This window comes from Amphichorda felina (assembly GCF_050947745.1).
Source record: "Amphichorda felina strain 45539 chromosome Unknown scaffold_5, whole genome shotgun sequence".
In the NCBI taxonomy this organism is placed as follows: Eukaryota; Fungi; Ascomycota; class Sordariomycetes; order Hypocreales; family Bionectriaceae; genus Amphichorda; species Amphichorda felina.
This window is the reverse complement of record NW_028145045.1, coordinates 43,189-65,454: the sequence shown is the minus strand read 5'-3', so window position 1 is coordinate 65,454 and position 22,266 is coordinate 43,189. Positions and strand designations below refer to the sequence as shown.

Sequence of the window (22,266 nt, the reverse complement as noted above, 5' to 3'; positions counted from 1 at the left end):
CCTAGACCGTGACGGCGCTGGCCGCATCTCGGAGACTCGGCGTCATCATTCACATGGGAGCATGAACGTATTAGTGGGCGACGGGATTAGATTTCCAACTCTGGACATGTTAAAAGTCAGTGACGTAATCTATACGAGTAATCATCATCTATTATCCATTCTCCTATCGCTTGTATTTACTTTTTATCTATGACATGTCTACATATTTTTCTACCAGTATTAGGGCGAGAATATGTTACTGTATTCGAGGTGCTCTCTCTTGTATTGGAGGCCCATCAGAGCTTCGCCTGGGGAGTGGGCGCTTTGAGTGCATCGAGCTCGCGCTCCACAGTCTTGACCGCGTCGACCGCCATGCCATAGCCAGACTGGTATCCTGTGCCGCCGGCGCCGTAGTTGTGGACGAGGATCTTGGTTGTGCCGTTGACTGTGAGCGCGTCCCTCTCAACTCGTGCACCGCCAACCCGCGAGGGCCGCAAACCGGCAAAGGTAGCAAGAACCTCGTAGTCGTTGTTCTTCAGGTTGGGGTTCAGCTCGATCGTGCGGCTAAGAATGGACTTTGACTCATGGGCATACGTTGAGCCATCGCTTATTTCTTTCAGTTAGTCCTGCTTTGAGTCGGGATTCCCCCCTCTGACCCTCACTTACCCGACGTCTTTCTGCACGTAGCCTCCCAGCACCACGTTGCCGTTGGAATTTGGGCGGGGGATGATGTAGGTCTCGTAATCCTTTCCGTGACGCATGCTGATGTTGGTCACTTTGGGTGCCCTGACCAGGACGACCTGTCCACGGGTCGGGAAGACCTTGGGGTCCTCGACACCAGACAGCGTCTTGGAGGCGATGCCGGTGCAGTTGAAGACTATCTTGGTCGAGGGGCTGAGGTAGCCAACGTCGATGCTGGGCAGCTTTTGCCGGATGCACCGCACGCCGTAGTGATCTCTGAGCTGGGCGTAGAGGAACTCGGTGTGCTTGGGCGCATTGATTGTCAGTGCAGTGAAGGAGATTCCAAACTTGGTACCCGCGGGCAGCTCGTTGGCCGGGATGATTTTAAACTATTCGCTGGTCAAAAGATCCGAGGGAATGACTGGGGGGAGATGGGCACCGACATCCTCGAGGTATTCAGACATGTTCTTGATCTTGTCGTGAGGCACCTGATCATCCCAGTACTCCGTCGAAGGCGTACGCTTCACGTAAGACTCCTCTGAGCACTCCGTCGCCAGCTTGGTGAGGTGGGCATAACCAAGGCGATCCCATCTCAGAGCGTTCTTGTCAGTGCCTGAGATGGCAGAGAAGTTGCAGCCAGCCCTCGAGTCGTCGTTAGTAATGGGCTAGTCTCAGGTCCGCGGCGAGTCCATACCATGGCGAGCAGTAGTTGGTTGCTGTGTCTCCTGGCCAGTGCTCGGCGACGATGGTGATCTGGGAGCCAAGGCCGCGCTTTGCCAGGACGAGGGCCACGTCAAGGCCAATGATGCCAGCGCTGCCTCTCTGTCAGGGGTTGCAATACCGCAAGGATGGTGCCGCTCGCAATGGCTTACCCAACAATGACGATGGTGTCGCGGGCGGGGGTTGCCATCTTGTCCTCCACAGCGATGTCTCAAGTTGCTGTTCTTCTTTTTATCCCGACAGCGTTCTGTTTGACTCAATAAATGGGAGTTGAGAGCTGGACCTGGTCCTTGACGAGAAAGCAAAGCATCAGGGAACAGAGTTCCACAGTTGAAGAGTCGGTGGGTGGCGGCGGGGCCGGCCGAGATCGGGCGTTTTCATCGTACCATGGAGGGTCCGCTCGCTCTGGTTCCGTGCGATAGTAGATATCATATCGGACATCCAATGCTGCCAGCGATGCCGGGTCCCGGACTTGGCAGTGCAATGAGGCTCATGATGATCCGCTGGGTGTGCGGCCGGAATGTGCAACCGGCACAAATCTTATGTATTTTGTGTCACCCGGAGTCCCGGAGGAGCACCGGAGGAGCACCGGAGGAGAATCGGACTTTGGCCCCTCTTCGCGTCGCGAGCAGCCCGCTAACAGCCCAACCATCCGCTATTCCCCTGGCGTTGCCTTAATAATCTTGTCCGCTGCCCTCCATATTGCGTGGCTTACACCCCAAATCGGGCAATCCAGAGCTTACAATTGCACAAGCTTCCCCCCATTTGTCCAGGTCGTCAGCTGTGATTGATCGAGGGCGTCATGGTTAACTACAGTTGCAAACCAATTAGATTCACCGGAGATAGGCGATAAATTACTCTAATAATGGCCGAGTTGCCATCATGGACACTCTTGCGGACGTCTATAAATTGGATCTCAGTCCTGTCTGTGAAAGTTGACCAGCGAGCTTTATCCATCTCAACCAATACCTGTCCAAATCCTACATCGAGCTGTTATATTCTACAGGAAAATCAACATGGCTCCTGTTTGGTTCATCACCGGTGCCTCCAATGGCCTTGGCCTGATTCTCTCCCTCGCTGCTCGCAAGGCGGGATACCAGGTTATTGCTGCCATGAGAAACCCCAGCCGATCAGTCAATGCAGTCAAGGCTGTTGAGTCTGCTGGCGGCCGTGTTTTCCAGCTCGACATGACCGAATCTCAGGAGAGCATCACCAACAAGTTGCACTCAGCAGAGGGTATTTATGGCACCATCGATGTCCTCATCAACAATGCTGGGTACTCGACGCTAGGCTCTTTCGAGAGTTTCAGGTGGGTGACTTTTGAACAATGTCCACGTTCCAAATGACCGGGGTTGACAGCTGCTGACTTGGTCTGACAGCGAGAGCGAGATCACCGCCATGTTCAGGACAAACGTATATGGACCCGTGTTCGCCGCACAGGCAGTTCTCCCCGGCATGCGTGCCCGTCGATCTGGCACAATCGTCAACATCAGCAGCATCGCCGGCCAGGACGCCGTCCCCACGTGCAGTCTCTATTCAGGCAGCAAGTTCGGTCTCGAGGGATTCACCGAGGCGCTGTCCAAGGAGGTCAAGGACTTTGGCATATCTGTCCTGATTGTGGAGCTCGGTGCCTTTAGGACCAATTTCCTTGCCGCCTTGGGCGTCAGCGAGAAGGGAATTGGCGAGGCATACAAGGGTACCGTCGTAGACGAGGTGCTGCAGAGGTTCCAGGCTGCTGATGGAAAGCAGGCCGGCGACCCGGAAAAGGCTGCACAAAGCATCATCGACGTTGTCGCTGGAACAGGCGAAGCAGGTCATCTGAAGGGACAGATTTTGAGGCTGGTGCTGGGGAAGGACGCCTATGCCAGAATTAAGACCAAGACGGAGAAACTCTACAAGGACATGGAGGTATCCCACTCTGTTACGCATGGAACAGATATCGAATAAGCCCCAGTCATAAGTTTATTTTTGGTAATTATATATGGCATCCCCACGATGGACCGTCACCTACCCGACCTCGTTATCTCCACCGTGTATAGTTCCAGCCCTACCGCTAGAGAGCAAGGTATAGGATACATCTCCGAAGTCACCTGTCATGGCCGTGCTTTTGAACAAACCAATAAGGCTTGCGCTATGCATGAGGTTGGATTAGGACGAGGTTTAGCATTACGGACGAGGGTGGCCTTAGCCAATGTAACTTTATTTAGTCACACAAGTGCAGGTTTACTCGGCACGTGGAATCATTAATTGATGTTCATCGTGTTTTTGATGCTACAGGGAGTCGAAAGGAGATCAATCGCATTCATGAACTGCCTACTACGGACAGATAATACGGAGGCGAGTCTGGCAATCTCTACAGACAACACCTAGCCCGTCAGTGTTAGAACGTCTGTTGGCTCAACTCGACCCAGGCTCGTACCAAGGACTATCCCTGCTCTCCTTCACTGGGAAAGGCAGGCGGTGTCCGTTCTTTTAACAGTTGTTACAATTATTCTAGCAGGATTTGCATATTTTCTTCGTGCTATCGGCAGGCTTGGTGCAATTGCAAGACCGACACTCGCAGGGGACATTGGCCTCGGTCGGGGTAGCGGATGGCTTGTTTGCCCCTAGGAAGAACTGAATGCCTTGGACTCTAGTAGTGGGAGTCTCAGGTAGGGAATCAATACTGTAGATAGGCATGGTGGGCATTCTCGGGGTTTCAATGACTGAGCTGGCTCGTAAGGCTGATGATTTTTGTATATAAGATTTGGGTAGTACGATAAGCAATGCTTAGTATGTTAAAGTTGAAATAGAGTAGAGAGGCCTGAAGAAAGGGGGTCCTAAATAGATTAGAGATTTGGGTTGTTTCTGAGACACGATGTTGGCTGTGAATAATATAGGTGCCATATTTGTCTTAGCCTCTCTTTAATAATGTGGCTCAGAGCTGGTTGGTCGTGAACTTAGGATGGCCTTATAATTTCATTCACTGGAAACTGGCTTTGAAAACCGTCTTTTAGTGTTTCTTATGCGTAAACGCTCTTTGGTTTTATTGACGGCCAGTGCTTCTAGTTGTTATGCGGAGTACAAACTCTGGGTGGCGTTGGGTTATCAACATGCCTCTTCCACACGCGGAATCGGGAAAAATACAGAAGGGAGTCCTGATATGATTGTCTTCGACATCATGAGAGTAAGTAAGGACCGAAGGCCCTTCTGATTTACTAGTCTCTGCTTTAAAGAGACCAACCAAGGATCGAGGGTCTCGTCATTTCCGTGTGTCTGATATCTAGCGACAAACTATCGATTGAAAGGGACGTTTTACCATATAGTCCATTGTTAGGAGATTGACCAAAGAGCGGATGGGCTTTTGACCTTCTGGTCTCCGGATTTAGAGGCTGGACAAGAAAAGGATGGCTTTTGTTCTAAAGGTATTTGGGATTTAGAGGCTGACGAGCGATTGAAGGTCCTTTTCTTTGCCTATGTCTGAAATTCAGCGAAAAATTGACGATTGAGAATGCACCTGATTTGGTGGTCTCTGCCGTCCAACCATCCATCAACCGAGGATCGGTGTGCAGTCACTGGCTAGAGTGTAACGCTGTCCGAAAGCGGGGAAGCATCACCAATTCACCATTGATATAAATAGTAGTCGTATTCCCAGGTTGCTTTTTGTGTGATATGACCCCCTTTCTCTTCCAAAGAAACCCAACCCACACAGTCTGGGCACTTCTTCTTCTCTAATACCCTCCATCTGCACAGATTGAAATGGCTTCGTAAGTGACTGGCCCCCCTTGCCCCCTGCTGGCAGCGGCGCGGCCAAGTCCAACATAATAACAGGTCTGATTCCAGCCCCGAGGATGCCTGGATCCGCCTTATTGAGAGGACGACGCCTATCACGTCCGAGGAAGCTGCAGCAGTCTTCTCAGCCCTTCGCCCGGCCACTTCTGACCATTTGACCCGCGGCGGCGGTGAATGGGAGGGCTCTATGCTGGACCACTCGCATCCGACCTCGGCTATCATGAAAAAAATGAACTGGGCTGGCAAAATCTTCCACTCTACTGAACATGTCCAACCGGTCATGGTGTATGATGCACAAGGAAGGAAAATTGCCAATAAAGACACGGGATACGCCCGAGTAAGTTACACTCTAATCAGGATGGCAAAATTGAGTCTCTGACGAGCAATGACAGCTGCGGGACATGAAGAACGGCAACGATGTCACCGTTGCCATGATCTATGATAAAATTCCCGTCATTGATTACTTCCGCATTGTTTCCGACGACATGGTCGCCGGGGTTATGGACTCCAAGGAGGATAAGTCGGGGAGGCCCTTTTACTTCTACCTCAAGAGAATTGGAGGGGCCACCCAGTCTCCCAGGCTGTGAGGCTGTGAGGTCAGGTTGATAGGATGTTAGAATGCATTGCTTACCAGTGTCCCTTCCGGCGAGTATGGATGGGAATAACGTTATATATTTAGATCGGGACACCCCACGTCCGAGGTAGATGTCCTCTCAATGGTATTGATACTTGTTAGCCAAGACCTCTCAGTCCCATCTTAACAGCTCAAAAACGTGCATGCTTCGCCCATTATTGCGTCTTACCCGATCCAGCCGCCTTCCCATATTGTACAGGAGTAACAGAGACTTTCAACGGACCCTTTTCCCACACAGTGAATACCTTCTGGTCCAACCAGTCTCCGCGGTCATCTTCGGGGTCATCGGGTAAAGCAAGATCGAAGTTGAATATTACACGAGCCAATATTAAACGTAGCTCGGAGTACGCCATGCTGCGCCAATTCGTTACAAGGGTGTTGTAGACAGTTACGCTGATAAACTCACCTTTTCCCGAGACATCCTGTTGGGCCAAGCTGAAATGGCTGTAGTGCGTCATGATTTTGGAGCGCGAGCCCATCACTGCTGAGAAAACGCTCCGGCTTATAGCTGTACGGGTCGGACCAGGTGCTTTCAACATGATACATGGCGTAGTGCCAGCATGCCACAACCGTCTTGGGTCAAAGTCAGAGGCTCACGAGAAACAAACAGTGGTGGGAGATCAAGACTTACACCAGCTGGTACGTGCTCACCAGCTATGACTGCACCCCCTTCGGGTACTACGCGTGGGAAGCCGATTGGAACTGGCGGATATCGCCTCAGACCCTCATCAATGCAGGCTTGCAAGAATGGCAGTTTTTGGACCGACTTGAAAGTAATGTCCCTGTCGCATGTGAAGGCGGAACGCACTTCTGCTGCCAGTTTGTTCCAGGTACTTGGATTCTTCAGCAGAAGATATGTGACTCCGGAAAGGGCGGTGGCGGTCGTCTCGGACCCAGCGACCACGAGAACTCTAGCATTGGCATGTATGCGACCGAAGTCAAGGTGCTGAAAATATGTCAGTCAAGGCCAGCAAGCCAACTCGGGGATTTTAATGGTTGCCGTACCCAGTCATCCTTCTCCAAAAGGCCCTCAATCAAATCTTCACGAGGAGCGCCAAGCTCAATTCGCCTGTGAAGCTTTTCCATGATCAGGGCTCCGTGTTCTTTGCGAGCGCGAAGCTTGTGTTTTAACAGTGGCCGGGCAATCCATTGCACACCCGCGTATTTGATGACCTGGAGATATGCACGGGCTTTCAAATAGCTAAAGATGAGCCTCACCCAGGGGTGGTAATCTGCAACTTCCAAGCATCCAAGAGGCTCGCCAAACACCAGATCCCCGATGATGTCAAAAGAAGTCCAGTCATACCAGTCTTTCATGTTGACTATGTGTTTGCCGTCTGATTTCGACGATTGCGTGGAGCAATGCATTCGAAGTCGATCAATGAGCTGATCCACATATCCAGTGATGATCGGCTCATGGTGCTGCATTGCGCGGTTGCTGAATCCCTGTGCCATTCGGCGCCGGAGGATGTCATGGTTTTCGGGCGTTTCCGCGAATATATTTGGCGTGTCCCCCGCGTTGCGATAGAATAGAGGGTATTTCGGGAGGTCACTTGACCTACTGGTGCTGCTGCTGCTCCGTTCTCCCAGTCCATGCGCATATATGTCTTTCCAAGCCTGCGGATTGACAAAGGAGAGCTCGTTGACAGACACTCGCACCACCGGGCCATACTTGTCATGGAGTCTCTTGACATCCACTGGTAGAGTGCCCCGGATCAGCTTGTACACCATCCCCAAGGACGTCGCCCGGTGGATAAGTGGACCAGGGAACCGACGCAAAGGATGAAGGTAGACATTGTAGATGATCGGACCAAAAATACAACACGCAACCTATCCCCATTAGGCATCGGACATGTGGTTGGGGCTGCTCGGTCATCTCTTACCAATGCTAGGACAATGCGCGTGGGTGTCACCGTCCCAAGGATTGACCCCGGGTGATGATGAAGAGGATCCATGTCTGGGTCCAGCAGAGTGGCGCAGTGGGGTTTGGGTCGGGTTTGCTGGAGACTAGAGCAGAGCTGCTGGTATTAGAAGGAAGTCAGAAGACCGATCGGATTGACGTGAGGGGGCATCGGGTTCATCGGTCGTAAGCAGAAACAGTGGGAGGTAATAGGGCTCGACATGTGAAAAATGTTTTTCGGCCACGAGCTCCCATGGCAAAAAGCAAGCATACAGAACACACCCCAGTCAAGCCTCCGATATCTAACGGGCCGTCTCACCAATGATGATTATATTCCGCTGAGACAGGTTTCGGTACCAGGTCATAATTTACATGGTGTGACAAATATATGTACATAACAACACCTGCCAATAGAAGAGTAGGTCTATTCGGACAGTAATAAATCACTATTCGGCCAGTGAATCCACACGTATTCGTACATTCCATGTACTCGTGCCCTTACCTAGTACGAACAGGAGGTACGGAACGCCAGAGCAGCATCGCATTTCGCAGGCCACTATCTGTACAGCATCGTAAGACCGTAGGGTTATCGCATATGCCTTCTCATCAATCAAGCTGCTCGTATACAGAAGCCGAGCCCATGCATTAATCACATGAACTACATTATCCCTTAGGTAGCGCTTATAGTGCTGCTGTGGTCCTGTGATGTTATACTATCTGTACTATATTTTGGTTCGAGGTACATCGGGGTACGCGCAAAGTGGGGATCCACTAGCTGAATAGTGATTTATTACTACCGGAATACGAGTAGATCTCCTCATGTACAATGTTCATATTAAAGGCGCGGCCCAGCTTGCCACCCACTCTTGCTCTGTGCTTGAATCCAGGACCGCGGAAACTGCGCTAAGGCGAGCTGGAAAAGCTTCTGTCTCAAATCTAAAGGGTCCAGGCATCGGCTTTTTGCCCGCTGACACGGTTTCGGGTCGAGACCGGGGTGCGACGTTGATCTCTCCAAGTTTCCTCGTTTATATGGACGGAGTGAATGGACCAGATCTACGTGGTCAAGGCTAACGGCAATTTCCCATCGGAGGTTCCAACCCAGCAGCGCGGCTCCCTCGATCTCTTGGCGCCCGAATTCTGCGCTGTTACGAGTGCTCGGTAATGGTGGTTGACAGGCTCGTGCACCTGAAACATGACAGCATGCCAGAAGAGGCTCTGGTGATGCTTTGAAGTCTCCACAGCGGAAAGAATGATATGGTTGTGAGTTGTGATATTATGGCTCCGTGGATTAATAACAGCGGATTAATAACGAAAAAAAAAAAAGATTAATAACAGAGAATTAATACCCGACACCAGGGTCCTAGCAATTCCAGACCATTTCCGAAGTGAACTCAGCCATGGTCCATGATACCCCATGGAGAAGCTGGTACCCGTAGCTCGCCAAGACCCTGCTCAAGACCCGAACTTCTAGACACCCTCCCCAGAAAGTTATATAAAGGGAAAAGTGCCACGAGCTCCCAATCATTCGGGAATTGCTCGCAACTCAATAACTTCCAACACAATGGCTTCTAGAACATATACATCCCTGGTCCTGGACCTTGGGGGCGTCTTGGCCTCCTACTCCCCGCCTAACAACTCTGGCTTGTCCCGTCGTCAGGTACAAAATGGCCTCGAAACACCATGGTGGCATGACTATGAGCGAGGCCTCATCTCTCGAGAGCAGTGCAACAAAGCAGTCACTACCCATCTCCAATTCGATGAAGCCAAGTGGGCAGCAACCCTGGCGCAGATGATGGCCGACCTGCGACCGAACCTGCCCTTCATCGACGCCATCCGTGTGCTGAAAAAGTGCCACCCGTCGCTCAAGGTCTATTGTTTGTCAAACATTCCTGGACCAGAGTTCCGCCATCTTCACCAAACTATTCACGATTGGGGCATCATTGACGAGTTTCATGCGTCTTCGACAGCACACCTGCGAAAGCCTGATTGTGCAGCCTATATCAATTTTCTGGAGCAGGTCAATGAGGAGCCCGAGAACTGCATCTTTGTCGACAACAGACTAGAGAATGTCGTTGCTGCACGCTCATTGGGGTTCAGGTCCATTCTCTTTGAAGAAACAGACTCTGCAATCGCCATGCTGCATAACCTCATCGGAGATCCGATCGCACGCGGCAAAAAATACCTGCGGCGACATGCCAAAGCTCACTTCTGCGAAATAAACACGGGCGAGTCACAGCCAGACAACTACTCGCAGCTTCTGATACTCCAGAATACTGGCGACAGGTGAGATTCACACTCTTGCAAAGCTGGGGGGCAAAAGACTAAACCCATTGTAGAAGCCTAGTTACCCTCGAGAAGAAGGGGCCCATATGGAATTATTTCATCGGGGACCCCGTGTTTGCTGAGACCAGATATCCGAACGACGCTGACACCACGTCGTTGGCAATGTCAGTGCTCGACAATGTCCCTTCTGAAGACAAGGAGGCCGCAATGCGCTTGATTCTCTCTCATACAAATCCTGACGGGCTGCCATGCGTGCGTGCTCTTGCTCTATCCTATTTCTGGCTCTTACACTAATACCATACTTAGACTTGGTTAGAGGAATCTAGACCCCGTCTCTGCCACGTTATATGCGCCAACGTGTTCCGATTCTTTTACATCAACGGACGCCAGCAAGACCTCGCAAGGACGCATAGTTATCTTTGCCGCTTGCTGAGAACCAAGGCGTATCTACTGGGGAGTCGCTACTATGTGAACCCAGACTGGTTCCTCTACATCTTGACAGACCTCTGCGCTAGATGCCCTGGAGACGCCGCCTTGAAGGAGATGCGTACTCTCCTCGGCAGGGAGGTGAATGGGCGCATGGGATGCGACAAAGACACTCTCGGCGCGGCCCTACGCCTCTTGAGCGCACAGGCGCTTGGTCTGTCTAACGACAGGGACTTGGATACCGTTCTTGAGTCCCAGCAATTGGACGGTGGCTGGGAACGTGTTTGGCTGTGGCAATACGGCAAAGAGGCACTTAAGATTGGAAGCAGGGGGGTGATTACGGCCATGGCTTTAAGGGGGATTCAGCAGTCTCGGCTGCAATGTAATGGTAACCACTAGGAAATGTATTATCACGCTGTACTATAACGTCATGAAATATACGCGGAGGGCAACTGCATAGGGTAGGCAAAGTTATCTTTAAATTTTACTGCTTTGTTACAAAAGATGATATGTACCTAAATTAGTCATATATACTCTTAAATCTTGCCTTATATAGACGCAAACCCTAAGTAGTATTATGTAGTCTTGCCCTTTTATAGAAACAAACACGAATCCATACTTAGGCAGGTAACTTATGTGTTTAGAGATGGTGAAAGGTAGGCTCTGGATAGAACATATATGCCTTTCTAAGCGATCAAAATCTTCTAGAAAATGAAGGAAGATCTTTATACCTTACAGAGACCTAATACACGCCACGCAATTGCCTCTAGGAAAGGAGTCCGTCCTATAAAAAGCCTTCATAGACGATAGAGTCATTACCGACTATATTATATCTCTGCACGGTGGGATTATATAAGAGAGTCATGATGGACAATTTTCAGAATCTCAACCCACAACATTCCTAGCCGCAGTGGCAACCGTACCTCCGGATAACGTAAAAGAATAGTCCAGTGGCTGCGTAACTTCTGAAGAGAGGTCAAATGGATCATACTGTATCAGCTCTGAAGGCGTGTTTGCAACAACCAGGCTGACCTCCTCACCGTCCGCCACTTCAACCGACCCCGATTCATCCACAGCCGTATATCGCACCGCATCTGAGCCCATAACAGCCAATGTTGCCGAGTACGCAGAGCTGGCTGTAATATCAACGCTGACACTACCACTGCTGGCCTTCAGCGGGATAATATTGGCGCCCATGTACTGCGGTCCGCGGCCAGACTTGACCGTGTAGGTACCATCGCCGGACAACTCGACATTGTCATAGTTGAGGCCGGAGCGCTGGCTTAGGAAAACCTCGTGCGCCTGGGGGTGGCCAATGTCGACGTATGCCATGTGCGCCCAGTACTGGCCGACAACTTGCGAGGCTGTCGCATTGCCTGCTACTCGCTGGAGTGTGTGGAAGGGCGTCTCGTTGCTGTTCTCTGCGTACTGCAACATCATCTGGTGGAGGGCATCCTGGCCAAGACCCCCAAAACCATCCGGATTAGACGTCAGGTATGTGAGGAAGGGCCAGGCCTGATAGTAGTTGCCGCTGTCGACGGATCCATCGACAAGGACTTGGAACGAGTCGCCGATGACCTTGGCCAGTTCAATCTCGGTGTCACCTGTGGGCTGCCCATGGGCTTCTCGTGCTGCAGCGCAAAGATTGGATGTCTTGTATGTGTCGGCGAACCAATTGGCAAACGTCTCCCACCAGGCACCCGTGGCGCTCTGGTCCACCCAGGAACGCTGATGGTAGTGTACGCCATGGCCGTACTCGTGGATGGTGACGCCGGGGATGGCGAGGTAGTCCTGGACGACCTCGAGCCAGGCCATGCCGGTAGCAGCGTCAGAGTGCATCACACCAGCGGCGCCTTCGAGGATGGGGACTGAGTAGACGTTGGTCTTGTAGTAGGGCCCATCGTCGCCGCCGGGGTTGTAAGACAGGCCGGAGGAGCGCCACCCGAGGGTATCGATGAAGCACTCATGCGCAGCCTCGAGCATGGCGAGTGCATTGTCAGCGTCGGTGCCATCGTTGCCGTAGACGCGGAAGTGCGCTGAGTCCTTGAAGACGTCGCCACCAGGACCAATGTCTGGGTTAGCCGTGTAGCTGGCTGGCGGGGCGACGGCGTCTCTGACACGAGTCCCTTGTGGAGCGGCCTGGCCACCAGGGAGGGAGTAAAGGATGAGACCCAGTGCTGGGAGCGTGTATCGAGCCATGGCGAATCTGGAGCTGGTAAGCTTGACGAGCGACGGGGCAGTGAGAGCAGTCGGGAGTGTTGAGTCCTTTACATTTCTGCCATCTTCTGCCTATCGGGCAGTATTTGTATAGTTTCTGATGCACAGCTGTGATTGATGCGATTTTCATCATGGGGAAATGTCAAAGGCCCAGAAGACGGCACGTTTCGGGGTGTTTCAACTGCCGGTGGGGGGGATTTTCTTAATCTGGATGAAACGCTACGGGAAGCGCTCCAAACGGAGAGTTTCTTGCGAGGGTACGAATTGGAGATTCTGGGGAACTTCTCCATGGAGAATGGCGCGCGAGGCTCCGATTCTGATTTGGGCCCAAATTTTTGCCAACTCGGCCACACTAAACATAATCCTACCAATGGTGAACTATAACCGGTGCGTCATCAGAGATCTCATACCATTCTACTCTTCCGGAACCCCTCCAACACCCTAGAGTGCGTTACTACTAGGTGTTCATGGCACTAGTTTACAACCCTGATCTCACATCTACTACGCAATTTTAACTTGGCTCTGGGGAGTCCGGAGAGTCCGGGGCGGAGGGGGTCGACTTTCCGGCGATTGTGGCCCCATACCGGGATTGGATCAAGTTTTATTTACGACTGGCATGAGACTGTAGTCTGTTGAAAGTATGGCGATTCTGACAGGCAGCAGGTGCTAGGTGCTATTACAAGGCCATATGCTGATAATACAACGGCCATACTTTAAAGACCAATATTCGTACGAGGTAGCACATGATAGATGTACGCTGCCCCTTGAGGCTTGCCGGTGTCTACCATGAACCCGGCCAATTCACTGTTGTATCCATTATATCAAATGTTGCTAATTGCATAAAATCCTACATTATTTCGAGCGTCGCCCGCACGCGGCCCAGTTGGTGGCGTTGTTATTTATAGGGGGGTCGTCCAGGGATCATCAAAACTTGATCAAACAAGAGCAAATAGGGTGTTCCCGTGCCGCGATATTTTTCCTAGGCTGCTACGTTTGGGCCGTTGGCCCGTCAAAGGTCGTTGGCCTGTGTTACCCTCCCTGTGTTTGTTGTTGGCCAGGTAGGGATCGGGTACAACCAACGCGCCTTTATCACATACATGATCACTACCAACCCTTATTAATTGCTCGACTTTTCTCAAGTGCGACAACGGTTTCTCCCTTTTGCTTTCCTCCCTAGTTATTCGTACTCGCAAAGCATACACAGCTCGTCCATTCTTTTTAGTTACAAGGTACCTACTCTATACCGCAGATTTGACAGCTCACATATAAATCCTTTCTTTTCTTTTCGTAAGATATCGTGGTCAAGATCACAGCTGCCCCTGGCTTCCTTGCCCTCATGCCGATGGGCCTTGGTGCTCCCGTCAAGAAGCCCCATTATTAGGACCAGGTCGATTCCCAGGCGAGTGGCCTGCTTGCGGCGGTCTTAGACCCAATGCTTCAGTAAGCTGCCCCACAGATGTTTCCCGACATTTAGAACTAATATGAGGTGGTCGTGCAGGGCGAAGATGTTCAATGGTGCATCAACTAGCTCTAGCTACACAGCGAGACGGTCTTCATACCCGGAAATTATGATGCCCAAGTCTGCACGCATGGCAAGGCCGAGATCTCAATTTTAGGACTGCCTAAGCACCCTGACACATCTGCTAAAAGGTTAGTAGTCCCCAAGTCTTATATATATAGACGATTAGAAGGCATTAACCCGAGAGCCAACACTACTATATTAACAGAAAGACAATTGCCGCCGCCATCCAGGCCATTTTGAATAAGTGCAACAACATAGATGGTCATGGGGGAATCAAGGGCGGAGAAATTTCCAATGGTACCCCTTATATGAATATGATCAGCATCCATCTACCTATAGCTCAGCAGCCTGGCTGGAGCAAATGGTATTTTTTGGGTACCGGGTCTCCCGATAGGAGGGAATCTAAGAACAAATATCTGTGCTGATTCATACTGTACTCGTCCAGGAGATATTGATTGAATTTTTTTATTCTAGCTCTCGAGATAGGGAATCTAACACGACCTGGTTACAATTGAAACCTTGGTAATACTTCAGCTCGCATGAATTCATTATTAACAGTTTAGAGCAGAATGCCATGATATGTCAATGTTCACCCAGCAATCCAACATACGTGCTATGAGTTTGTCAGTTTTACCCCAACATTTACTTCAGTGTATCCGACAACAGAAACTCAACCAGTCAGCTCCTTTTTGAAGGTATGCCTTTCGGGAGGGCCTTGCTTAGGTACTCTTAGTATCTTCGGGGCTCTGGTAAAAGGGCTCCCTAATCGACGCCTTATAGGCGATGTTAGCCGTTAGAATTCTATGATAGAGGTTCTTGGGAAAGTGGAGGTGCCCATCAAGCAAAGCTGCGGGTGCGAAGGTATCGACCGGAACAGGAGCGTAGCTCCCGTAGCTCAAATTGCCAATACTTAAGCTGTTGGACTCATATTCTCTCTCTGCGTCTCGACAATAGCTCAACAGGTGCCACGTCCTTCAGCCGCGCTTATGGTGGTTTCTGAGTGGAAATAAAGATCACAAAAATGAGGGTCTCTGCTGTAGTAGGCTTGGACCATTTCTTCCAGTGAAGGCAGTCAGTCCTGCTGTTATATACCCTAAAAACATTCGGCTATTCTACCGCCTCCATTGCTTGACAGTTTGGCAGTACATCTAGCACTAATACTGACCGCTTGCAACATCTGGTGCCATTTGTAAAGAGCCAAAGACTGGGCATCTGCTCAAATTAAACACAGGCAGAGATTGTTCGAGGCGCAAGTTCATTCAGTGTACCCATTGTGGTGCCCCCATAAGTTACGAGACATGATCCCAATTAGTATTATAACTAGCGCTGTGGAAGCCAAGTATAAACGTAAAGCATAGCCATCTACTACAAAACCCATGCGAATATACCTAGCAGCCCGAGACTATATGCCCACGTGCGTACCGCAGGCACAGACTTGTAGCCGTAATTATCAAACAACATCGTCGAGTACCCCAGCGTGGGGTTCCACAGCGGCGTGTCATTGTGAGTAGGGATCATGTCATCGGATCTGTCCCCGTCAATCTGCCCCACGAAGCGGATGCTGATGGCTCCGCCGAGAGTGGATTCGTCGTTCTTGTCGTCGGTGTACCCGACCCCCTTGAACGTGCCAGTGATCTCCAAAAACACAGAGCTGTTGTCGAAGCGCCCGCTGATTCTCGGGTGCGAGGCGCCATTAAGACCATCGACGTCGTGGTCAGGGCCTAGGAAGTAGCCCCCCCACAAGGTGGGCTCTGACGAGTGACAGGAAGAGTAGTTAAAAGAGATGGGCCCGAGGTCGCCGGCATCCTTGGAGGAGTTGTAGAAGCCGGAGAAGGCATACACTAGGTCGGAGACGAGGGTGGTATCATACTTCCACCAGACAGGGCCGTCATTATCGTAGCTGTAGAACCCGGCCATGCTATGGGTGCATTCCGTGAGTACAGCGATGGTTTCATTTACGGTCCTCGGTGGGGGGCACTCACTCATCCAAAGATTGGAGGGTCTCGATATCATTCACAGGACTGTTTCCGCTGGCAAAGTTGGTTGGTGTAATGTTGGTAGTTTTATCGTAGTATCTCAACACCCACTCGAACGGGTGAGGGTCACTGTAGTAGCGGTCGGATGCGAGGATGCCGAGGACAGAGTCCTCGTAGGAGACCTCGACTGGCTCTCCATTGGTAAATGTGTCGCACTCGGTCTCGTCATCGTAATCTTCGGGCTCGATGTGGATCGTTGTAGTGCCGTTGTAGTACCTAGGTTGGTGAGCAAGCCAGCATTACGGTCAGGGCGGGGAGCTTCATCCACGTACGATCCGATCCATGGGTAATAGAAGTAGGCCAATCCTGTGATGTTAGTTGGCCGCAAATTGGCGTATTTGCCCTCGTCGCTGCTGCTCTGGCAGCTGCCGAGGCTTGCGAGGAAGAGAAGCGTGTAGATGGGTTCAGAGGCGCGCATTGCTACGATGCGATGGAGGTAGAAGGACGAGTTGAGGGGTAATCAACGTGCGAGGAAACTGGGGGAAATTGCGACCATGGTAATTATTTTTGAACGTGAAGTGGGCTTCTGTTGGAGAGAACACGCGCGATACGGCTCAAGCCACGATTTACTGGATTCGGAAACGCTTGAGAAGTTGGTAGACAGGGGAGGACTCGCCCCAGAGCCATAGATAATGATGACAGACCCAATTTTTGTCTCCGCAATAGCGCAAAACAGACGGGCGCTACTCAGACTTAATTGTTTAAGCATAATTGCCGAAGAGTTGTCCGCCTTTTGACTTTCGCCAGGTGATGGCATGTCAATGATAGGCCATGCCTATGATGGAGCAAGGCTTGCAGGCGATACGGTGCCAAGAGTAGGGAGTCTGCGAGTCTGCGTGTGTTCCAGTCAATGTCTATGTCCACCTACCCTACACACAGTGCTTCTTGTCCCCGAAGGCCGTAGCTCGTTTGCGAGTATTACTCCGTTCTGTGTAATAATGTCCGCCCAATAGCTTCTTATAAACGATCTCGTTGTCGTATTACTAAAGACCAAAGTTATATGCAGCCGCGCAGTTTCGGAATGCATGATAGTTGCCAGGCCCCACATGATGTTTCCTACTTTTATTCTCGTCACTTTTAGAGTACCTACACCAACCTTAGTCACCATGGAGCAACATAATAAATAGCATTCCCAGTACCCAGTTCCCGGTACGGCATAAGCAGGAGGATGGTAGTATTTCTCACACGTGTTTTCTCGCCTCGTGGGAGACGGGACTCGAGGAGGCCATGCGTCTGCTCTGCAACAGCTCGTTGGTGGAAATTTCAGACCGACATCATGGCGCAACCCGAAACCGAGGGCGGAGCCGATGTTGCAATGCATCGCGCTGTGGGAGGCGGTGCACACATTTTCATTAAGGTACCTAAGTACCTTCCCAAACTAGCTACCTATTGTATATGGTACATATTTGGTGGCCACGACACATGGGAAGCTGAGCTCCTCCCCAGGAAATAAGGGATGCTCCGGCAAGGTAGCCTCTAGCATCTGTAATTTTTAAAAAGCCGACAATTGTACAATTGGAGGCATTAAGGGGTTGTTCTTCTTATCATGTCTTCGGTTTTGGGCACTGTGCACGTACAGTGCACTGTTTCCCCGCTCCTGGCAGTGTGGCACGGTCTCCAAGCCCCACCCGATCTCGAGATTCGACGACCCTGCCGAAATTCTATTCCAACAACATCCGATTACTAATACCTGGCACTTCAATGTCTAATCGTGTCTGGCAGGCCGTTCGGTAGATTATTGCGCTGTTTAGGATATATGTATTAGTGTCTGGATTTCTTAGGTCCCCCTTATAGTTCCCTTTATATACACTCACATTAGGGAAGTAGTGGTTGACTGTCATAACCTCCGTCTTATTAAACGTTCCTGGTGCCGTGAAATCAATTCGGTTGAGCCAGTCGTACTTTGGGGAATCGGTCTCGACGCGCCTAAACCGTCATATTAGTAAACAGAAATACAGCCAGCGGTCAACGCTTGGAGAATCCGGGGAGACATACACAACACCGTTCTGATACTGGCGCACAATGGCACCTCCCCTATGCGTTACGTAGGCCCAGTAGCCGTCATCAAGCTTCACAACATAGTTGATGACTTGGATGGTATCATTGTTAGTAAAACAATCCGTCTTTTATCTTGGCTCGGGCTACTCACGGAGCTCGAGAAATTCGGTCCCAGGAGTTGTTCCAGGAGTGACAATGCCATCGTCATTGGCGCGAAGGATGACACCAAATTGTCGGCCCTTTGTATCGTACCAGTAGCCCCTGACAAATAGTATTAGCTCGATTGACTGCCAGGACAAGGAGGATAAACGTACTCGCGACTCCACCAGCTAGCACGAAGACCCGACGGCGTCTGAATCGTGTGGTTCTATGGGAACAATGGTAAGTAGGAAAGTTGAGAAGTGTCAAACGATGTGCTCACATTGTCCAGGTCCCAGTCAATCTTGGCCTGGAACGCTGGCACCAGCTCTGGAACCGCCGGGGGAGGGGTCCATTGGAGGAGAGAGTGGGAAGGTTTTTGGGGACGGGAGGGAGCAGCAGAAGTCCCGAGGGAAAAAGCCAGCAGGCCGGAGAAGACGTGTGAAAAACGCATGGTGAAAGAACAAACGTGGAAAGATTTTCCTACGCGGGTGAACGAGTGTTTCTGTAACGGCTGCAATGCTACCCTCCACGGTACCGTCCATGTACGAGTTTAAATCCCCATCTAGCTGCGTTACATTTCCAGTCGGCTCCGATCAGGCCGGTCGCATTGTAGGCCGTATGACATGCACTAGAGGTGTTTTTAAACATCATCAAGGGAAGGAGAAGTTTGCGTTACTCATTGGGAGTGTAGTCTGTGTATCTTGAAGCGTCGGCTACATCCCTGAACCAGGTAGACTGGTATCTAAGGGGTGGCCGTAACAGTAGCACATGGACAAGTTGTCAAAGAGCGTAGAATGTTGTGAGTGGGCCCTGTTGTCCCCTGTGGCAGCTTTTAGCAGAGTGTGAACATGGAAGTATCGGGCATACGGAAGACGAAGTTTGGCCTACCCTGGTTAATACGGCAGGGCGGCGACAGTAGGACAGTCTGCGAGAATATAGGATTCATAGACTTGTGGGCCTCCCTGTATGGATATATGCAAGGCTTATGCTGCGGTGGCGGCGGTGTTCCGCGTTGCTCCGCCTTATTAATATATTGATGATTAATATTTTACGTGTTGGGGCCTGTCAGGTATTATCATTCTTTTGCATAATATATTGGCAGAGATTTGTGGCCTAGATTTAGTATATGCTTTGGGGATAAATAGTAGAAGCTGAAAAGCAATATTACTCAATATATGTTCTTACCGTGCTCCCTTTTACAAGGTGAACCCGGGATGGCAGATGGCGAAGGGGGCAAATACCGAGCTTCGAAGGTGCGTTGTGCGTGAATTATGGCCCCGATTTAAGTACAGATGCCACGTTCCCTCGTGGGTGTCATGTATATGACAGTTGACAAGATGGATGGACCTGGCACTGGCTAAGGAGGGGGGGGGGGGGGGGGTGCCAGGCGAGCGGGGTTTCATCAGTCCCTGCAGGCTGTCCAAGCCCAGATCCACAGCAGCGCCCATTCCTGCAACCTTTCAAGGGGATGTGGATGAGCCACTGCCGGGATCCTCCTATTGGATCACTCTACTGCTCCGTTGTAGATCACGTCAATAGTCCTAGTATGAACGGATAAAGCCCACTTAGACTACGGCGGCAAGGCCTCGGACATAGATCGGACAGATCATAGCACAAGGGACGCCAATGGAGCTGACGTGCGAGCGATTCTGATCGGCAAGTCTCGGCAGAGGCTGTTTGGGTTTAGTGGTATAAATAGCCTTGTCCAAACTTGGCACCCAATTTCGACATCGAGGTATTCCAGGCTCTTTTTACTACTACCAGAATATCCAATCAGACACGCTTCCGCACACAATAAAAATTCATCATGGCTGAAGGAGGTTGCCTCTGTGGCGCGATCCGCGTCAAATCTACCGGCGAGATCAAGGCTAAGGTTAGCAATGAATACCCAACCCCCAACCATCCAAGCACCCTCCTCCTGTTACCAAGAGGCCCGAAACTAACCCCATGAACCCAGGCCCTGTGCCATTGCCTGGACTGCCACAAAATCACGGGCTCCACATTCTCTACCAACATCATCGTTGATGCGGACGGCTTCTCCGTGACCAAGGGTACCCCTAAGAAGTTCGCCAAGACTGCCGACAGTGGAAAGACGATCACGTCCTTCTTCTGCGGTGACTGCGGCTCCACGCTGTGGCGGGAGACCGAGACCTACGGCAACACAAAGATCGTCAAAGTAGGAACCATGGACAGCCCCGACACTCTGGAGGATGCGAAGCCCGCGGTTGAGCTGTTTGTTGTGAACCGGCCTTCCTGGCTCCCGGCCCTGGGTGGAGCTGCGCAGAATGTGGGCGCCTAAGGAAGGTTGGAGAGAGTGAACGTCCAGAGGCCCTAGACGCCAAGCTAAGGGATGCACGGTAGCGCCACTGCCAGGGCTCGTATGCAGAGACTTTCTAGAAATTGAAGAATATTCGGCTTGGCGGTTCAGAACAGAGAGCTCAAGAAATGCCCAGATCCGGCAAACAGTGGGCATGTATCCGTAGATGGCCTTGCGGCCCGAGGCCCACAGCTCAGTCCTCTTCCTCCTCTCGCAGGGACCATTGCGCCGTAGCGCCTCATAATGCACGAGGTCGGTTTAACACAGTCGGAGAAACTGTCGCTGTCATGTTCACAACGCAAGAAATGGAATGTCTACCACCTGGGAAGGTGCAGGGGGCTCGGGGGGTCCGGGTATTGCTTGATCATGGGCGGAATTGTGCCATATGCCCTGATGACTTTGGAGATGGAACGAATTCCGCCCTTGATCGCCAGAGTGGGAAGGCTACACGATCCGTGCGTCAATGCATGTTAAGGTCAAGGTTTAATGTAATATGATAGCACAATGATACATGATCTCGATTTGGATAATACGGGGTACGGACTCGCGGAGGCAAAAGCGATGCCGAGAGGCCGCCACTGCCACTGCCATTGCCATTGCCATTGCCACTGCCACTGCCACTGCCACTGCCACTGCCACTGCCTCTGCCGCTGTCAGGGACGCGGCGGAAGTAGCAGGCATGACTGACACGTGCGTCGTGTCTGCAGCGAGATGCATGAAGATAGTTTTTGCGGGATTTGTTGGTGTTTTGACGTGGAAGCGTTGATCCGTGAATGCCGAGTCTGCTGAATGGGGCGAAGGGGGATTCTGACCCTGGGAGATGCAGAGATGCAGAGATGCAGATATGCAGATATGCAGAGGCGTAGAGGCGTAGGGGCGCAGAAGCAAAGCTGCAGACCCTGAGATGCAGAATTTTGTACAGTATTCCAGGCCCTGCCAGTCGAGACCCCGCGAGGTGCATCCTCCATCGGATGCAGGAGGGGGACGCCAGCCCTGGACCTGGACTATGGGACGGCCAAGCGTGGCGAGATGATGCGACGGCATTATGGGGTCCAGCATAGGCAAGGCTGACAGGCAAATACGACATGGACGGCAATTTCCATGCCATGCCATGCCCATGTCCATGCACTTGCCCATGCACCTGCATCAGCGTTGCCGCCGTTGGGCGGCTGAACCAGCCCTAGACAGCCCTGGCCCTGGCCCCCAGGGTGGGGGTTAGGCAATGGTGCCATAGATCCATGCCATGAGGCCGCACACGGGCCTATGAGCACTGGCGGGCTGTGGAAAGGAGGCGTCGGAGCCGATCTACCTATGTGTTAATCCCTTCCATGTTGCCCTGATCGGGGATCGGAGGCGGTTGGGGCCGGCCGGCCCGCTCACTCTGGAGCCGAAGCGGCCGAACTGTCCAAAATCTTTACCACTTCTGGATCTCAATGGGGCTCGTTTCGCTTTCGCTGCGCCTGCAAGCCTATAGTCGGCGACACACAGCTAGTCCGACAGTTGACAGTCGCCCAATGGCAACTTCAAGCCAACACCACGGCCTACAGCCACCTCCCCACCTTAGCCGCCACCGGATCTGCATCCGGTACATCGCCCATCTGGGCCATCTGCAGCCTCATCACACCATCTCAGACTCGGACT

General features: G+C 51.6%; 8 protein-coding genes across 8 annotated transcripts; 4 read left to right on the top strand and 4 right to left on the bottom strand.

The window, feature by feature from the left end:
- Positions 1–275: 275 nt before the first annotated feature.
- IFG3 (FAD-dependent oxidoreductase) lies at positions 276–1,570 on the bottom strand (the record flags this gene model as incomplete). Its single annotated transcript, XM_083194276.1, has 5 exons — positions 276–585; positions 646–1,049; positions 1,104–1,302; positions 1,355–1,474; positions 1,533–1,570. 5 exons carry the CDS (start codon positions 1,568–1,570, stop codon positions 276–278), a joined length of 1,071 nt encoding a protein of 356 aa, XP_083049189.1.
- Positions 1,571–2,396: 826 nt separating this feature from the next.
- On the top strand, positions 2,397–3,327 carry ACO1O0_004842 (uncharacterized protein; the record flags this gene model as incomplete). The annotated part of the gene is made up of 2 exons (XM_083194275.1): positions 2,397–2,689; positions 2,760–3,327. The coding sequence occupies 2 exons, from the start codon at positions 2,397–2,399 to the stop codon at positions 3,325–3,327; spliced, it is 861 nt and encodes a 286-aa protein (XP_083049188.1).
- A 1,791-nt stretch (positions 3,328–5,118) lies between these two features.
- On the top strand, positions 5,119–5,738 carry ACO1O0_004841 (DUF4334 domain-containing protein; the record flags this gene model as incomplete). Its single annotated transcript, XM_083194274.1, has 3 exons — positions 5,119–5,126; positions 5,191–5,488; positions 5,544–5,738. 3 exons carry the CDS (start codon positions 5,119–5,121, stop codon positions 5,736–5,738), a joined length of 501 nt encoding a protein of 166 aa, XP_083049187.1.
- A 3,508-nt stretch (positions 5,739–9,246) lies between these two features.
- On the top strand, positions 9,247–9,972 carry ACO1O0_004840 (HAD-like domain-containing protein; the record flags this gene model as incomplete). Its single annotated transcript, XM_083194273.1, has 1 exon — positions 9,247–9,972. One exon carries the CDS (start codon positions 9,247–9,249, stop codon positions 9,970–9,972), a length of 726 nt encoding a protein of 241 aa, XP_083049186.1.
- A 1,307-nt stretch (positions 9,973–11,279) lies between these two features.
- ACO1O0_004839 (uncharacterized protein) lies at positions 11,280–12,593 on the bottom strand (the record flags this gene model as incomplete). Its single annotated transcript, XM_083194272.1, has 1 exon — positions 11,280–12,593. One exon carries the CDS (start codon positions 12,591–12,593, stop codon positions 11,280–11,282), a length of 1,314 nt encoding a protein of 437 aa, XP_083049185.1.
- A 2,860-nt stretch (positions 12,594–15,453) lies between these two features.
- Positions 15,454–16,587, bottom strand: ACO1O0_004838 (uncharacterized protein; the record flags this gene model as incomplete). Its single annotated transcript, XM_083194271.1, has 4 exons — positions 15,454–15,459; positions 15,556–16,051; positions 16,116–16,385; positions 16,442–16,587. The coding sequence occupies 4 exons, from the start codon at positions 16,585–16,587 to the stop codon at positions 15,454–15,456; spliced, it is 918 nt and encodes a 305-aa protein (XP_083049184.1).
- A 1,280-nt stretch (positions 16,588–17,867) lies between these two features.
- ACO1O0_004837 (uncharacterized protein) lies at positions 17,868–18,759 on the bottom strand (the record flags this gene model as incomplete). Its single annotated transcript, XM_083194270.1, has 5 exons — positions 17,868–17,912; positions 17,984–18,095; positions 18,165–18,258; positions 18,319–18,406; positions 18,589–18,759. The coding sequence occupies 5 exons, from the start codon at positions 18,757–18,759 to the stop codon at positions 17,868–17,870; spliced, it is 510 nt and encodes a 169-aa protein (XP_083049183.1).
- Positions 18,760–20,115: 1,356 nt separating this feature from the next.
- Positions 20,116–20,607, top strand: ACO1O0_004836 (GFA family protein; the record flags this gene model as incomplete). Its single annotated transcript, XM_083194269.1, has 2 exons — positions 20,116–20,181; positions 20,266–20,607. The coding sequence occupies 2 exons, from the start codon at positions 20,116–20,118 to the stop codon at positions 20,605–20,607; spliced, it is 408 nt and encodes a 135-aa protein (XP_083049182.1).
- Between the last annotated feature and the right edge of the window lie 1,659 nt (positions 20,608–22,266).